We start from the raw sequence: 18,365 nt of genomic DNA, 5'->3' as shown, positions 1-18,365 counted from the left end.
TGTTTGAAGAGGTTTTCTGTCGCAGAAGCTGTTTTTTTTTTTTTACAATTTTGTACTTTGTTGCTTTTAGCAAAATTGAGAAGAAGAAGAACTGAATATGTCGAAGAAAGTGACAACCAAACGTTTGGGGAAATTAGTTTTCTGCTCTGTAGATTTTACGGAAATTTTCGTATTGCAATAAACAATAATTTTCCAATTTTCTTCTTAAGAAAACATGCGAATACATTAAAATTCACTCTTTTCTTAACACAATAAAGTGCAAATTGTGAAGTAAACAATAAAGCTAAAGAAAACCAATTGAAAACATGGACAACTATGGCAATGAAATTAATCAGAAAATGAGAGTAAGTAAAAGGAAAAATCAATTTATATAGTGCCTTAAAGAAAAAAAAAATAAGCAGGTCAATATTGCATGTGTTGTTTATTTTAATAATGCATTTTATATAATTTTCTTTTATTCCTCTCACCAGAGTGCCGTCAAGGCAAAGTTGGTGGAACTGGGTACTGGAGGCTCTTCTGGTTACATAGACGATGAGTTGCCAGATTATGTTATGATTATGGTGGCCAATAAGAGAAGCAAACAGCAAATGATATCCGACCTAAATTTATTTTTAGACAATCAAACTGAATTATTTGTAACCTGGTTGCATGAGGTATTGCAAAAACTGCAAGAAGTAACACTGCCAGCCGCCAGTGGTGAGTCCATATAAATAAAAATTATTTAAATTATATGAATACATAAATTAAAAACTTTATTACGAGACTACTTGGGCTATACTTGTGTTTAAGTACAAAAATTAGTTGTAACCAGATATTTTTTATGAGAGTAGGAATGTTTAATTTTAGTCCTTTTATGCAGTTTGCAAAGTATATTTTCTATTTTGGATATTCTGATCACGAATCTGACCAAATATTTTGAATAGACTAAAATGATTTCAGTATATCGCCCATTGAAAGTTTAGATGGAATAAATACTAGATAAAAAATTGGTCAATTCACAAGGGGTCTTATCATGTCATATTTTCCTAATATTTCACAATGGTTAGAAAATGTTGTTATTGTCTTTCAAGCTAAAAATGTCCTCAAATAATACAAATGTATGCTATGTTTATTGTGTTATCGTAACCAACCAGCAGACGCCGAACGCCTAAGACTTTGTGACAATCGACCAATTATGTTAAGAACTTTTCTAAAGTATCTTAACTATGGCCAGTTTAATATATTCTAAATTGTAGCATTACAATTTATATATAGGTCATATTCCTTATATTCGGTTTATTTAAAATAACTCCAAATAAATGGAAAAAATTTAAAAGGTTTAATGAGCGTTATACCATCAAAATAGTTTAATTAAATGTATTAATTTTATACTAGAAAAACGGTTTCTATATTTTACAATATTATTTGTAAAAAATCAGTTGTATTTCAGTTTTATATTTTTTAAATGTTATTTTCTGTTCAGCCTCATCCAAAAAACGTAAATCCTCACAAAAAGAAGACTCTGTTTCCGCTCCGAATGCAAGCGGAGCTAAAAAAGATAAAAAGCAAGCCAAAAAAGATAAAATTTTACCGTCAAAGAAACCGAAAGAAGGCACATCCTCTACAACTCCCGATAAGACCTCCTCTAGTAAAGTTGTAAGTTCAATAACCGATCTTGTTGCTGGTGAACTTTTGGAGAAAGCCAAACAAAGCATTAATGCTACAGCAGATGCCACACAAAATATAAAAAAATCCAAACACAAGCGATCATCGGAGGAGCTCAACAGCACCTCGACAAACCCAAACTCTGAAACGCAAAAAGAATTTGATATACCCACAATATCGGAAATATCGTCTACCACAGGTGCAAGTACCCATGCAGAAACTACCAAAGAAACGGCGGTTGTGTCGGGAAATAGAGAAAAGGATTTAGCTGAATTGGCAGAGATACAAAAGAAAATTTATGCGGCCAAAAAACAACTAAAACAAATTGGCGAAATAGAAGATGACGATGAAGATTTCCTAAATTTGAGAGATGAAGACAGCCGTGAGGAGTTCAATGAGGCTGGTGATTTGGTAAGGAAGCCATCGGTAACTCCGCCTCAAAATTTACAAAAGCACAAAGAAAAAAGTCCTATTGTTTTTGAGGGCGAGAAAACCAAACATCGTGGTGATGACGATGAGGAAGTATTTGCATCAAAGCGAAAAAGGTTTACACCTCCTCCTCTTAATTCTGCGGCGACAAATGTGATCTTTGATTCGTCTGCCAAAGATGAGGCGGCAGAATTTCGCAATGAAAAACGGTCCGTGCATCAACGATTAGGTATGAAAAATAACTCATCGTCATCAAGAGAGAATACCAAAACTGCACAGCCTTTAGCCCGGGAAAGAAGACGAAATTTACAGGAACAGGAACTATATGTGCCGGCATTTCGTCGCAAAGAAATGGAACGAGAGCGTGAAAGAGGTCAAGAACGTAGTCATGAAAGAGAGAGGGAACGTGAACGAAATCAGGGTGGTGATCGGGGTCGTGAAAGGGAACGAGAGCGTGAACGAAGCGACAGAGATATTGATAGGCCTAGAGACCCCGACCACAGTACAAATTTAACACGGGGTCGACCTCGTGTACGCCGCTCTTTCGAAGAACGCGATAAAAGACGTTCCACTTCGGAGAATCACAATGAAGAACGTAATTCAAGTCAAGTAGGCAAAATAAGCACTACAACGCCCTCTACCACAAATCGAGCACGAAGCAGCAGCAAGGATGAAGCCTCGCCCGATGTTAGCGGCACGCGTAAGCGTATCGGTTCTAGAGTAATTGTTGCCCCCTCTAAACCCGCTGAAATCTCCGATGAAGATCTCATTGATAAACCGGTCAATTCGGTTATTAAAATAAAGCCACGACCTCCCGTCTCGCCCAGCAAACAAGCTCCGAAAAATCTACTTTTAAGGGCAGTTGCCGAAGCTCAAAGGTCAACAATACTTAAGAAACCCTCTGCTAACACCAAACCCAAAGTTTCTCTACGTTTGGGCGACAAAATTAATGCTCAGCGCAATACAAAACTCTATACGAAATCCTTCAGAGATCGTATTAAAACGGCCGTTAGTGTGGGTGCGCTTTTCACACGCACCACTAAGAACATAATAGTGGAAGTAAATGATAATTCGGTATCAGAAAAGCCAAAATTTAATTCAGCTGCAGCTTCTTACCACAATGTGGTTGAAAATGAGGAATATATACCAGAAACTATATCGGATAGAGGTGATTCTGATCAGGATTATGTTTATGTGCCGCAGGCGATTCACCAACAACAGGCCAGTGATGATGATGAACTCAATGAAAATCTTGGAGATCATACAAATGATGAAGATGAAATTCAAGAAAATGTACAAAAGACACAATTTGTTGTGACTTTAAATGGTGTGTAGACAGGTTTTGTTGAAAATGTTTGTATTTATTAATTTTGTTTCCCTTTTTATTTGCAGAAAATAAGGCTTTACCGAAATTGAAACGTCATAATCTAACACGTTATTCACGTTCCCTATCGCCACCACCTCAAGTCTCTTCATCCTCAAGCAATTCAAAAGACCGTGAAAAATACCCAGAACCTACATCTACTTCAAATCCCTCTGTCACGTCTCGCAAGTCCAATATTAGGGAAAGACTCTCCATGAAATCATCCTCTTCATCCAACGAACGCCGGTCCTCGTCGTTAATGCGTCAAGAAGCCAGCACAACACCGCCACCCAAACGTACTGAATTCATAGAAATCTATCGTAAACCTAAAGAAATTAAAAAGATTATTATAAAAAATGACTCGGAAGACGAGGAACTGGTTCCCTCGAAAAAACATTCACCCGAAAAGGAACGTAAACTAAAGCGCCGTAGTAATGAGTCACAGCCACCATCACAATCTTCCCATGACAGAGAACACAAATCGGTTGAAAATCGTTCAACAACACCACCCCTAAAGGAGCATTATAAGGAACGGCACAAGGAATCATTGACACCCTCCAAACGCAAGCATGTACCCATTAAGTTTGATTTGAAAGAAGCTAAAGATTCTAGAAACGCAAGAGAAAGTCCGGTGCCCAACAAAAAAAGGCGTTCCTTGAGTCATGACAATGTCAGCAGGGATCACAGTCGTGATAGAGATAGAGAGTGGGAACGAGATAGGGACCGTGAGAGACACTCGTCACTGGATAGAAGGGAAGAGAAACACAAAATTTCTATACGCAATGCAGAGGCCAAAAAATATGATAATATTCCAACATCATGTATGTATAAAAAACACTTATATTAATGCCTTTACCTAGACAGTTTATCACAATTGGAAATTGGATAAAAATTTATTTTTCGCAAAAGTTAATAAAAATAAATTTATGTTTTCACAAAATCCTACCTAATATTGTCTGTCCGTATGTCGTTGGAAATTAACTTTTCGATGGCACCATTTATCTGACGCACCTAAAGCTGGGGGGTTACTCTCTATTGCGATGCGAAAGAAAAATGGTACAATTGGTACCCTTTATTGCATTTTCGCATCGCACAACAAATTAGTTTAAAATGTTTTTATTTACAAGTTTTGACATTTAATTTTGTCATTCTTCGCTATTGTTTATTTTGTGGTGCCAGTATTGCTTCTTTTGCGAAAGCGTTTGCGTAGACGATACAGAGTACAAAATTGTATTCTTAACGCATTTACCTTTCGCATCGCAATAGAGAGTAACCCCCCTGGTAAGAAAATATCAGATATACCATCCATATTTTTAGTACTGAAAATCTGACAAATCGGTCCTGAAATGGCTGAGATATGATAAAATTATTACGACTACATACCTTGATTTTTGGGTATTTCTCGGATTTTTAATATGTTATATAATGTGTTTCGCCTTTATTAATTTTTCTTTCAAAGTATACTAAGGTGATGGGTAAGATTACATCAGTTGTTCATCCATTAAATTACAATTTCGACAATGAAAAATGAGTTTTGACGTTTTTCGAAAATAATGTGAATTTCTAATAGCTGTAAATTATTCCGAGATTGTCGAATGGCCTCACTCTGATAGTTACTTGTTATACCCTTCAACATGAGTGTACATATTCCCATAAAGTTTATATTTTACTAGCAGACCCGGTGCGCTTCGCCACCCCAATTAGAAGAAAGAAATAGTACTATTAAGTCTCCGTTTGTGAATCTAATTGTAAATGTCTAATTTCATATTTCTGGGTCCATTATTATAGAAAATGCAAAATGTGTTCCAAATTTTAAATTTTTATGTTTATTATTATAAAATATTCAAAAAGTACCATTGCAATAAGGAAATAGTACCATTGATTATCACTTTTAAATTCGCATTCACTAAACCATAACCCGTCAAGTTTGAATTTTAGATTTGTATATCATTTCCTATATTATCAACTAATTTTGTTTCTATAATAATTAAGATTTAATAAATTATCACAAAACCGAAACCGATCGGTTTTTAATTTTTTAAAACCGAAACCGCGGTTTTGAAATTCTTCGATTTTTTGGAAACTCTAGGTCCATTATTATAGAAAATTCAAAAAAGTACCATTAGAATATATAAAAAGTACCAAAAATCCACCACTTGTGGTTTCCCACTCACTCGGGTCCATATAAGCTTAATTTCATGGCTTTAGGTTCATTGGTGTAGAAATTACAAAAAGTACAATTCGAATAAAGAAAAAGTACCAAAAAGTCTCCCCTAGAATTCTAATTCACTTAGGACCATGTAGTATGCTTAATTTCATGTTTTTAAGTCCATTGCTATAGAAAATTAAAAAAAAGTACCATTAGAATAAACAAAAGGTACCATGAGGTATCCGCTTGAATTTTCAATCACTTAGGACCATATACGCTCAATTTCATATTTCTAGGTCCATTATGTTATAGAAAATTCAAAAAGTAACATTAGAATATAGAAAAAGTACCAAAATGCACCCACTTGTAGTTGCACACCCACTCGGGTCCGTATAACCTTTATTTAATGTTTCTAGGTTCATTGGTGAAGAAATTACAAAAAGTACCATTTGAATAAAGAATAAGTACCAAAAAGTCTCCCCCTAGACTTCTCACTCACTTAGGACCATATATGTTTAATTTCGTGTTTCTAAGTCCATTGTTATAGAAAATTCAAAAAAGTACCATTAGAATATAGAAAAAGTACCAAAAAGCAGCCACTTGCGGATTCCCACTCACTCTGGTCCATATAACCTTTATTTCATATTTCAAGGTTCATTGGTGTAGAAATTACAAAAAGTACCATTCGAATAAAGAAAAAGTACCAAAAAGTCTCCCCTAGAATTCTAACTCACTTAGGACCATGTAGTATGCTTAATTTCATGTTTTTAAGTCCATTGCTATAGAAAATTAAAAAAAGTATCATTAGAATAAACAAAAAGTACCATGAAGTATCCGCTTGAATTTTCAATCACTTAGGACCATATACGCTTAATTTCATATTTCTAGGTCCATTATATTATAGAAAATTCAAAAAGTACCATTAGAATATAGAAAAAGTACCAAAAAGCACCCACTTCTAGTTTCCCACTCACTCGGTTCCATATAAGCTTTATTTTATGTTTCTAGGTTCATTGGTGAAGAAATTACAAAAAGGACCAATCGAATAAAGAAAAAGGACCACAAAGTCTCCCCATAGAATTCTCACTTACTTAGGACCATATATGCTTAATTTCATGATTCTAAGTTCATTGTTATAGAAAATTCAAAAAAGTACTATTAGAATAAACAAAAAGTACCAAAAAGTCTCCCCCTAGAATTCTCACTCACTTAGGACCATATATGCTTAACTTCATATTTCTATGTCCATTATTACAGAAAATTCAAAAAGTACCATTCGAATATAGAAAAAGTACCAAAAAGCAGTCACTTGTAGATTCCCACTCACTCCGGTCTTAATTTCATGTTTTTAGGTTCATTGGTGAAGAAATTACAAAAAGTACCATTCGAATAAAGAAAAAGTACCAAAAAGTCTCCCCCTAGAATTCTCACTCACTTAGGACCATATATGCTTAATTTCATGTTTCTAAGTCCATAGTTATAGAAAATTCAAAAAAGTACCATTAGAATATAGAAAAAGTACCAAAAAACCCACACTTGTGGTTTCCCACTCACTCGGTTTATATATAAGCTTTATTTCATGTTTCTAGGTTCATTGGTGAAGAAATTACAAAAAGTACCATTCCAATAAAGAAAAAGTACCAAAAAGTCTCCCCCTAGAATTCTCACTCAGTTAGGACCATATATGTTTAATTTCATGTTTCTAAGTCCATTATTATAGAAATTTCAAAAAAGTACCATTCGAATATAGAAAAAGTACCAAAAAGCAGTCACTTGTAGATTCCCACTCACTCCGGTCTTAATTTCATGTTTTTAGGTTCATTGGTGAAGAAATTACAAAAAGTACCATTCGAATAAAGAAAAAGTACCTATAGTACAGTTCACACATTTTGGTACCTAAATATTATCCCCTATTCCTAACACTAACTTCACTCAAATACATATCAGCTAACTTTAATGTCGATAACTGAAATAATTTAAATTTTAAAAAATTACCATTAGGAGAAAGTACCAATTTCCCTTTTCTTACTTGAACAGCCATCAAGTTTGAAATTTAAAAATATTCCATTTTGCCAAAATTGTTTATGCTACAGGCATGTATCAAAATATTAAAATCTGTGTTAATGTGCCCAAGAATAAATATGTTTTAAAAAAAGTACCAAACTGTTTACCCGGATTTGGCCCAATATACACCTTGGTACTCGAGTTCCAAATAACACCCTGTTAGTTAATTTTTGTATGAATCCAGGAACCAACGTTAAAAAAAAATTATCAAAATTGGCTTAATAATTTCAAATATAATGTATTTTCCCGATTTTATCCCCTTTTTGGTACCTTTTTTATCCCCATTGAGGTGGTACAATTTCATTGAAATAAATTTCTGTAACGTGGTGGGAGCTCATAATAAAATATTCGTATGTCTTGTCAAATTATAGAAAAACATATTTTATGAAAAAGTACCAAAAATTAACACAATTTTTATCCCTTAAAGGTTCGAATTTCCAAAAAGTACCAAACTTATATTTTTTATTTTTTGTTAGTTAAAGAATACGATTTAAAATTTGTTTCTATGTTTATTGGTTTAAAAGATACATAGGGTGCAAAAAAAGTACCAAAATACAGTTTTTACCCGTTTTCTCCCCTAAAAGTTTCGAATTTCCAAAAAGTACGAAACACCTGTCAGCTTATTTTTTAAATGGAGTAACATGCTATTTTAAGTTTTTTTATATCTTTATTAGTTTTGAAGATATAAGGTTACCGAATTTACCCGTTTTTACCCTTTTTTACCCCCTAAACGTTCGAATTTCCAAAAATCCCTTCTTATCGGATCGTTTTGGGGAGGGAGGAACCCACAGTTAAAATTTCGTGATTCTAGCTTCAGCCGTTTGGGCTGTGCGATGATGAATCAGTCAGTCAGTCAGTCAGTCAGTAACGTTACTCTTTTATATATATAGATAAATCGGTATAGATGGAGTTGATATCGCCATATCCGTCTGTCTGTTGAAATCAAGCCATGTCTGTCTGTCTGTTGTATTAATTTTCTGAAGCCCCCAAATAACTTACATACACGATTCATACATCAATATCACCGGAATCAACAATAAAATCAACAAAATCGGTCCACAAATGGCTGAGATATAAGGAAAAAACCAGGACAACCTCGATTTTTGACCTATGTATATATGGATTACTAAGTCATTAATATAGACAATATGGATATCTAATGATAGATATTTCAAAGACCTTTGCAACGACGTATGTAAGATAATAGTAAATTGGACCTACAATGGGTAAAAGTTGGAAAATATATTTTTTAACCCGAATTTTTTTTCATCGAAAGTTTTTATTAAATATTAATAAAACAAAAATAAAATTTTTAAATTTAAAAAAAAAATTAAAAAATAATTCGAAACTTTGGAAAAAAAATACTTTTTTTTACCTAAAAATATTTAAATATTTGAAGTATAATTTGGGGAAGGGTATATTAGATTTGGCACAGCCGAATATACATAGCTCTCTTACTTGTTTTATTAATATATTTGTACAATTATTGATTTCCGGCATACTTTTAGTGAATTCTGTACCAGTGGATTCGTCTGGCTCATTTCGCAATAGCAAACCCAAGGAACGTTGCAAATATCATCCAAATTGTACAAAATCTTTCTGTGAATTTTATCATCCCACGTCTGTATGTAAATCTTTTCCAAATTGCAAGTTTGCCGATAAATGTCTATATTCGCATCCCAGATGTAAATATGATTTGGCGTGTGTTAATTTAGATTGCAATTTCTCACACAGTGGTCCCAGAAGTGCCAGTCTATTGGAGCCCACAGCACCGCCAATTTGTAAGTTTTTAATCTGTTTTGCTGTTCCACAAATATAAAACTATTTATTAATGTAATAAATTGAACTTTACAGCTTCATCTGTAGTGCCGGTGCAAAATTACAAATCAATATCATCAACAGCGATAACGGGCCCAGTTTCGTCCACAACATGCAAATTTTTCCCCAATTGCACAAAAACTAGTTGTCCTTTTTATCATCCCAAGCCGTGCCGTTATGGCAAGAACTGTATTAACAAACTGGAATGCTTGTATTATCATCATGAAATACCCAGCAGCAGTAAATTTAAATGGATTGCTTCGGCCAACTGATACTGCTGCTCTCTGACACTGCTAAACTAAATAATTTACATTGGGTTTACGTTGTTCTCCTATTTTTTTGTAATCTTAATAGTAGAACTCTAAATACCTTATGAAAAAGGTAAAATCAAAACGGTTTACATTATATTTATTAATTTAATTTGAAAATTCAAAAACCAACATAGATTTTAGGCAACTATTTCTACTGTTTAAGACAGTAAATTAACAAGAAATTTGAAACAATAAAAATTTTAAAAAATCGAATAATAAATAAATTATAAAATCTTTTAAACATAAATTTTCTTATTTTTTTCGAATACTTTTAGTAAAATCTTGCTAATTTTGTTTTTTAAATTAATTTAACATTTTATTTATTTTCAAAATATATATTACAGTCTTCTTATATATTAATAATACATAATATACTATACTATATATGTATAATAGAATAATAGGTATTTAATTATATACGTTTTTTTTCATTATTTAATTTAAATTTTAAAAAAATATTAAATATTTCGTTAAGATGTCACAAAAAAAAAAGAACTTAGTAGTTTTTAAAATATAATAAATGAAAAATAGTTTGACTTATATTAAACAAATTATGATATATTTAATTAAAAATTTATAAACATGATAGATTTGATCCATTTATATACAAAACAAGTACATATTACGAAAAAGAGGGTCATAAAGGGTGATAAAGTGTGGAGAGAGCTGACGTAGTGAAGCAATTATTTCCCTAGTTTTTTCTTTTGTTTGATTCGCTCATTGGATATATTAAAATAAAGCTAACATTTCTAATTATCCACTTAGCAGGTTAAATTCAGAAAGTCAGAATCTGAAATTATTATCAAAATGCTGCCTGTTCTAATTACAAATATAAAATCTTTTCGTACAATCTATAAATCACAAAAGTTTCAATATTTTGATTTTCTAATGGGCAGATGAAAAGTCAGATCAGATTAATTCAAACATTTCAATACAATACAAACATTTACTGAATGGGAACACTAAAATGAAAACAAAATCCTAAATAAGCAAATTCTAGATAAGAAAATTCGATTTTCTTTGATTAACTAATATTGTCCACTTACTCAGCTATAAGGTGTGATTACAAGTGCCAGTGATTATGATAGTAGTTTATGTCAAGAATTTAAAAAACGAAAAGTTTTATCCAAAATTAGTTTTCAATAAAAGAGATTTTGTTATTTTTTTTTATTAGTAAAGTTTGTTCGAACTCTATCAAAATCACTGGTACATAATAATTCTGTTCTGAGTGCTATTAAATAATAGTATTACATTGCTTTCTTTTTGTTTAAACAAACAATTTAATAAATAGTGTAAATATAACATTGATAAAACGTAATATAACTGAGCCTAATAATTTCAAATATTTTTAATTTAAGAAAAACTATAGAAAATATTAGCTGTTAAATTCTCTATAAACAAAGATCAAAAATAGGAAGAGAATTTTAAAATGTTTTTGTTAAAAGGACTTATTGGCACCTAACTTAATTATTAAATATTTTACTTATAAAGTTCAAAAATCAAAGAATCCGAATTAAGTTTCCTTTAATACAGAAAGAAAAAGTATTCAGAATACACATGAGAGGAAGAGGAAAATTAATGAGTTTTGGTTTCTAAACCACTTTAAAGACATTTTCTTTTGTTTTTAATGGTAAAACTAATATTATACTTAGTATATCGTTAAACGTTAATTAAAAATTATAAAAAGATTTTTTTCTTATTTTTTTGCTAGAAAATGGGCGGAATGTTTTTAAAAGAAGTTGTAGTAGTATCGTTTTTTTAATCAATTAAATATTTTGTAAAAAAACACTTAAAATATGTTAAATAAAATGTAAAATAAATAACATTAGAGACACATTGCTATAGGTATGTAAAGGAAATTTGACTAAATGAGTCTTTCTTCCGGTGGCGGTTTTAACACATTGTCCATTTCCAGTCTAGGATTACAATATTCTTGAGCACTAGGACTGTAGGTGCCCCTAGTGGCACGTTTATTTCGAGCCATTACCAAAAATGTCACCAATAAACCGGCGCACACTAATAGTAATACCACTATAACCGGTATAACAATAATGGCTATATCGGCAGTGCTGGGTTCTTCGCGAGAAGTTATCTAAATAATAAATAAAAAAAAACGAAATTAAAATAATTTTAAACCATACAATTTTTAACAAAATAAACTTACCAATACAGTACAATTTTTGCCCGTATAACCCTCTGTGCAGTTACAATAATAATCTGCTTCATCACCACAGGCTTCTATGCAATTGCCGCCATTCATGCACAGCTGTTGTCCTTCTTGTTTGCAGGGATCCGTGAAATTACAGTACGCCCCACAGAAAGAGTCTTGACAAATACATTTAAAGGATCCCGGTTGATTTATACATCTGCCTAAACCACCACAGTATTCCACACTCATGGCACATTCATCTATATCGATTTCGCAGTTATCCCCTTCGAAACCCGTATCGGTACAATTACATTTATATCCGCCCACCAAATCGGTACATTTGCCATCATTCAGGCAGGGATTTGATTCGCATTCGTTAATGTCTGTTTCGCACAAACGACCTGAGTAACCCAAACTACATTGGCACATGGGAGTCTGAAGAAAAATAGTTAAAAACAATTTTTGTTTATTTAATTTGTTCAATCTAAAAATCAAGTTAATATTAAAAACACTGAATTTCAAAAATGAATAGATCTCAACAGATCAGATCAGACATACTAATTATCCCTATTTTTAAGACAATATTTGTGGCACAAATCAAAAATGTTCCTCATAGATTCCTTCGCTAATAACTTACCATTGTCTCAGTGATAATACATAAGCCTCCATGTTCACATGGTGTCAATTCACAAAAGGCCATGTCACAAATGGCTCCTTCATAGCCTGGCATGCAGCTACAAGTGAAATTATTGCTCGTTTGGGGATCTATTCGAAACAGAAAATAACAATTTAATAAAATTCATATTCAATAACGAACCACAATTAATACTTACTAAATCCATCCTGGCAAGTAGAATTATTTTTACATGGCAGATTCTCACAAATAACCTGTTTCAAGACATCACACTGTGCTCCCGCATAATCATCGGTACAATCGCAATGGAACGCTGCTATAAGATCGGTACAGTTGCCGCCATTATGACAGGGCTGCGTGGCACATTCATCAATATTATTTTCACAGAAACGACCATCGTAACCGGGCAAACAATCGCACAGGAAATCAGCAACTTTATCAATACAGGTGGAATTATTTTCACACATGGCCGTGGCACATTCATCGATATCATTTGAGCAATCATCGCCATCATAGCCGGGCAGGCAGGTGCAGGCATAGTCCTCGGTAGGAGAACTACAGGCACCACCATTTTTACAGTCCGTTTTGAAACACAAAATACAGCCCTCATCTGGTCGTGTAGAATTCAAACGGAATTGTATTTGTGGTTGCACCGAAACATTTTCAGTTCTGGGATACATTTCTTCATTGGTGAAATAGGGCAATAGGAGATCACCCACCCTGGCTTCACCCAGGCAGCCCTTGAATTGAGAACCTTGCTGGGAAGAGACCGTTACACGGGCCTGTTGATTTTGACTAACAACTGGCATGCCGCCCAAATAAACTTGAGCTCCACTTGAGATTAAATCCTGGAAGGCATTCATATCTACGTCGGCGGAAAATGCTGGCGATGGATCCACCATACTTTCCCAACCCTTCCAGCCACCCTCTAATTTACCATTGTGGGCTCTCAAGTAGATTCTACTCCATTCAATGCCATCCGAATTATCTTTGCTAAAGCGTTTGGTATCACCCAAAGAGTCTTGATTGAATTTCCAAGTAACCGTAACTTGGCCTTGATTCACACCGATTTCGAAGAAACTTTGTTGATTTTCCACATACAACAAAGTACCGCCGGCACGAGTACGATAAGCTATTTCTATGACTGGTTTTAATTTTGGCTTCAATTCGTCATTCATTTGCTCTTTGTAGAAAGTGAAAGCCAATGGTGCCTTCTCGTTGCCTCTAAATGTAATATTTGTCAAACATTCGTAACCATCATCGAGATTTTGACACACACTGCTGCCAGGACATGTAACCAATTGACAGAATTCGATTTCTTGGCAATCCTTGCCCTTGTAACCATTGGGACATTTGCAAGTATAATCATTCCATGTATTGCGACATTCAGCATTGTGTCTACAGGGATTCTTACGGCACAAATCATCAGACACTTCACCCTTCAAAACCGACGAACGATCGATTGTTATCACACCAAATGGTGGGGGCAAGGCCAGATCTTCCTCTTCCAAGGGATACAATTCAACAATCATGGTGTGCGAGCCATTGCTTACTTTAACATCCTGGATGATGCCCTTGAAATAATCTTCGGGTTTGATGGTGGCATATTCAGTACCCACTTCGGAGCCTGGTACAACAGTGGCAGTTGTTTCGCTGTTGGATGGTGTGGGAGCAGGTCCACCTAAATAAAGCACTTGTGCGTCCAGTAAACCTGTCGATGACAGCGTTTTGCGGAAGTACTCGGTGCCATTTAGTTTAACCTGCACCAAGGTTTGATTGCGTACAACTTCGATCAAATGATTGTAGCCATTGTCCAGTTTATTGCCACCCACAGTATATGCCTCAGGAGTGCCATTGAATTGCATTTTCACCAACAGTTCACCGCCTTGTAATTTGGCAGCTACATAAGAACTGCCAGAATCTAAAAATTAAAAAAAAAAAATGTTAACATAGTGTTGACTTGCGTTTTCTAATTTTATACTTACCAGCTCCTTTAGAGGCTGTTTTACGAGGATCACTGCCCAAATAGAAGACCTGACCAGTAGGCTGCCTGGTGCGTATGAACATGGAGATATCCAAAACAGATCTGATAGCTCTACGCGCTGCATCATTTGTTTCCACTATTACAGCCGAATGCGAGGTATTCTCATGGCCAAATGTGGCGGCAGTTATATCTATTAAAATAAAAGAATACATTTAAATTTGTACACCCAGGACTTCAGATTGTTGATAAAGCTACTTACTATATTTACAAGTATAGCCAAAGTGAGGTCTCTGACACGTGCAGGAGAAGGTATGCCAAAGATCCGTACATTTACCATTCGAGTGACAGGGATTTGGGTTGCACTGTGCGGCGCGTGGACAACCGCTTTGTATGTGAGTCAATGTTGTATTGTCATCTAAACCTTGTTCCTCGGGGAAAATCCATTTGCCATTTACCACAATATCCTGCATACAACCCACAAAACTGGAGGGGCGATGCGTTAAATGTCTCAAGTAGGATTTCAAATTCGGTATAGTACCACCCAAGTAGGTGAGAGGGAATGAAGGTTGCTGGCTGCCATTAGAGGTTTCATAAGAACCCACCGGGAATATAGCCTGTTCATCGTTGGCCGACAACACCAGATGAGAAGTATTAATGGCCACAAACACCTTATGCCAGTTGCTATCATTCAAATTCGAACCAATGAAGACACCCTCCCATTTATTCAGCAAGGACGAGTGTAAATTCAAACGGCCATTGATCAATTCCAAAATATAGCTAACTGGCTCATTTTGACCTCCCGAAGTACCGAACGCCAAAACACCGTTAGGCAAAGTGGTACGAAATTGTAAATTGATGTCATAACCCTCCTCACGCTGGGTCTTAACCGTTATCAAACTACTAACTACCATGGAAATTGTGGTGGTTTTCTCACAGGTGTCACCTTGAAAGCCATGTTGACAGGAGCAATTGAACAGATGCTCGGTTTCGTTAACCAAATATGGCTTACAAATACCTTTATTCAAACAAGGAGCACTAACGCAACCAATTAAAGGCACAGAACAGTTCTTGCCGCCATACATGGCATCACAATCACACTCATAGTCATTGGTCTGATCGATACAGGTGCCATGAGCTCCACAGGGATTATAGCGATCACATTCGTCAATATTAACTTCACAATGGGTGCCCTCAAAGCCAGGATCACATTCACAAGTATAGGAGCCGATCTAAAGGAAAATATAATTTATTTATAAATACTCCTGGAATGATTTACAATTTATACTTACACCATCATTACATGTGCCATGTTTGCTACACGGATTACTTTCGCATTCGTTAATATTGATCTCACAATTCTTGCCCATTATGCCCGGCACACAGACACACTCATAGCCACTGGCATTTTCAAAGCTAAATGTCTGACTAAAAACACTTGGCAAATCCATTGTATGGGCAAGATTGTATAGGGTTATATTCGATCTCTCCAAACAGTTGCCATTATACTGACATGGATTACTTTCACACTCATTGATGTCAATGTCACAATTCTTTCCCCTAAATCCGACATAACATTTACAAAAGTAGTCGTTGACCTGATCAATACATTCTGCACCGTTAACACACTGATTCGTGGCACACTCGTCTATATTCGATTCACAATAACGCCCCTCATAGCCGGTAGAATTGCAGTTGCAATGGAAACCGCCCAATTCATCGATACATTTGCCGCCATGTTGACAGGGTCCCGACACACAGTCATCAATATCGATTTCACAGAAACGACCCGTCATTCCCGGTATACAGGAGCAAGTAAAATTGTTAATCATATCAATACAAGTCGAACCTTTGGAGCAGGGATTGCTGGCACATTCATCAATATCGATTTCACAGTTGAGACCCATGTAACCGGGTGGACAAACACATTCGTAAGCATTAATCTAAAAAGGATGGAGAAACATACATATATTAAGATAATTTGTTTAAACAAACATAAAGAACCAGTTTTTGAGATGATGTTTAGAACATTTTTAAGGACCTTAATCAGTAATATATTTGGAAATCCTTAAAAAAAATTCATTTTTGTAGCATTCCTGAAAGTTATTTGATATGAATTATACTACAAATTGTTTAAAATGTGTGAAAAATTCGGCAAGCCAAAACTAAATACAAAATATGTGATCAGCCAATTTGAAAAAGAATTAATAATGCTAAAAGGAATGAATCTTATTAAATTAAAAGTCCTTAAACTAAGGACTCCCAACAAGGGTCCGAAATAATTAATTCATAATTAAATTTTCAAAATCAAATTAAATATATACACTTAACCATTCAATCCACTAAAGAATTCAGCATGAATTGATTCGTTGCCTTAATTCCTTAGTACATTAAACTTATTGAATCCATTCCTTTGAGAATTCATTGTAATATTAGTTCCTTATTGAATCAATCAAGTGTACTGTAATTCAAATTCAACATTATAGAATGATTCAATTCAAATCTATTGCAAAAATGATTAAGATAATATTTTTTGATTAATTTTGTAAATGATTAAAAACAAAACAAATTGAATGAAGAAAAAATATTTGTATTCAATTTTAATTAGATTTGAATTGACAAAAATTTAATCATTTAAAGGTTGAATGAATTATGAATTGCTTCAACGAAACATTAATTCTTTTTAAATAAAAGTTATTGAATGAAGCTAAATAATTAGTTTTTTTGGAATGGATTTATCAAATGAATAGCTAACATTTTTTTAATTCTGAATTAAGATTTTAGTGAATTAAGATTAAATTGAATTAATCAATTCGAAGCTCTGTTATTAAGTTAGTTAATGGAAAATAGTTTTACTGAATCCAGTCCTTTGTTCTTTCAACTAATCTCTCAAATACTTGTTCCTAAGAGTTTGATCCAAAGCCAACTTCTAGCAATCATACGTTTTGCTGGGAAAAGATTTAGCATACACATTTAATTGAGGGTATTTTGGACATTAATTGAGGGTTTGTTAACAACTCACTTGTCTTAATATCCGATGCTTTCCAAATTTAAAGAAAAACAACTATAATGATTTAATATTATAATTTCTTTCTCTCTCTCACAATCACATAAAACTCTCCCTCCCACCCCTTAATTGTTTTCATTAAATAGCGCTCAAAATGCCAACTTACCTTATTATGACAGGTTGCTCCATTTTGGCAGGGATGACTTAAGCATTCATCGACATCGGAATCACAGTGAATGCCCGTGAAGCCAGGAGTACAGTAGCATTTGTAGGAGCCTTCCTCGTTTTTGCAAATTCCATTGCCACATATTTTTGGTGATATCTGACACTCATCGACATCCTTCATACAATTACGACCAGTCCAGGCAGCTGGACATTTACACTCGTAATCGCCATTGGGTAAATCGGAGCAAACACCGCCATTGCGACAAGGTTGTGTAGCACACACAGTACAGATTTTGTTTTCCGGGCAAATGCATTTATTTTGAGAACATATCATGGGCTCTTGACAGTTGGCCACCGTACATGCTTCTAATTTTTCACAGCGTTCACCAGAATAGCCAGTCGGACAGTAGCAATGGGTGCCGTTCAAAGAACAAGTACCACCATTTAAACACTTGCAACCTGACAAGGGTATGCTCGAAGGCAAGACATCATTAGAGGGCAATTCGCAATTAAAGCCTGGATTTGGGAAATGGTATGAATTAGTAACATTTTCAAATGAAATTCAGCTAAGAGGCAAAACTATAACACAAAATCCAATCAAGTACACTCACTAATAAACAAGTTAATTTTTTTTGTGTATCTCAAAGGTTC

At 34.3% G+C, this 18,365-nt stretch overlaps 2 protein-coding genes across 3 annotated transcripts in view; one reads left to right on the top strand and one right to left on the bottom strand.

The window, feature by feature from the left end:
* Window positions 1-119: 119 nt before the first annotated feature.
* Nab2 (Nuclear polyadenosine RNA-binding 2) lies at window positions 120-10,025 on the top strand. The gene is made up of 6 exons (XM_065498757.1): window positions 120-344; window positions 471-696; window positions 1,463-3,400; window positions 3,466-4,257; window positions 9,158-9,430; window positions 9,504-10,025. The coding sequence occupies exons 1-6, from the start codon at window positions 306-308 to the stop codon at window positions 9,737-9,739; spliced, it is 3,504 nt and encodes a 1,167-aa protein (XP_065354829.1). The 5' UTR covers window positions 120-305; the 3' UTR covers window positions 9,740-10,025.
* Window positions 10,026-10,067: 42 nt separating this feature from the next.
* Window positions 10,068-18,365, bottom strand: part of crb (crumbs) — a 34,488-nt gene continuing 26,190 nt past the window's right edge. For both annotated transcript variants that reach the window (XM_065498755.1, XM_065498756.1), the window contains 8 exons: window positions 17,716-18,230; window positions 15,835-16,485; window positions 14,805-15,774; window positions 14,547-14,735; window positions 12,761-14,482; window positions 12,565-12,692; window positions 11,943-12,362; window positions 10,068-11,870 (listed from right to left, as the gene is read on the bottom strand). In XM_065498755.1, the coding sequence (XP_065354827.1) occupies window positions 11,643-11,870; window positions 11,943-12,362; window positions 12,565-12,692; window positions 12,761-14,482; window positions 14,547-14,735; window positions 14,805-15,774; window positions 15,835-16,485; window positions 17,716-18,230 (4,823 nt within the window). In that variant the 3' untranslated portion in view covers window positions 10,068-11,642. The remainder of the gene's footprint in view (window positions 11,871-11,942; window positions 12,363-12,564; window positions 12,693-12,760; window positions 14,483-14,546; window positions 14,736-14,804; window positions 15,775-15,834; window positions 16,486-17,715; window positions 18,231-18,365) is intronic.

Source organism: Calliphora vicina, chromosome 1 (assembly GCF_958450345.1).
Source record: "Calliphora vicina chromosome 1, idCalVici1.1, whole genome shotgun sequence".
Taxonomy (NCBI): Eukaryota; Metazoa; Arthropoda; class Insecta; order Diptera; family Calliphoridae; genus Calliphora; species Calliphora vicina.
The sequence above is the reverse complement of the archived record's forward strand: the minus strand, read 5'-3'. Positions and strand labels throughout refer to the sequence as shown.

Coding starts and splice junctions, on each gene's coding strand:
- Nab2 (XM_065498757.1), top strand. CDS start 306: ATGGACAACTATGGCAATGAAATTAATCAGAAAATGAGA. Junction 345..470: donor AAATTAATCAGAAAATGAGA/GTAAGTAAAAGG, acceptor TCCTCTCACCAG/AGTGCCGTCAAGGCAAAGTT. Junction 697..1,462: donor AACACTGCCAGCCGCCAGTG/GTGAGTCCATAT, acceptor TTTTCTGTTCAG/CCTCATCCAAAAAACGTAAA.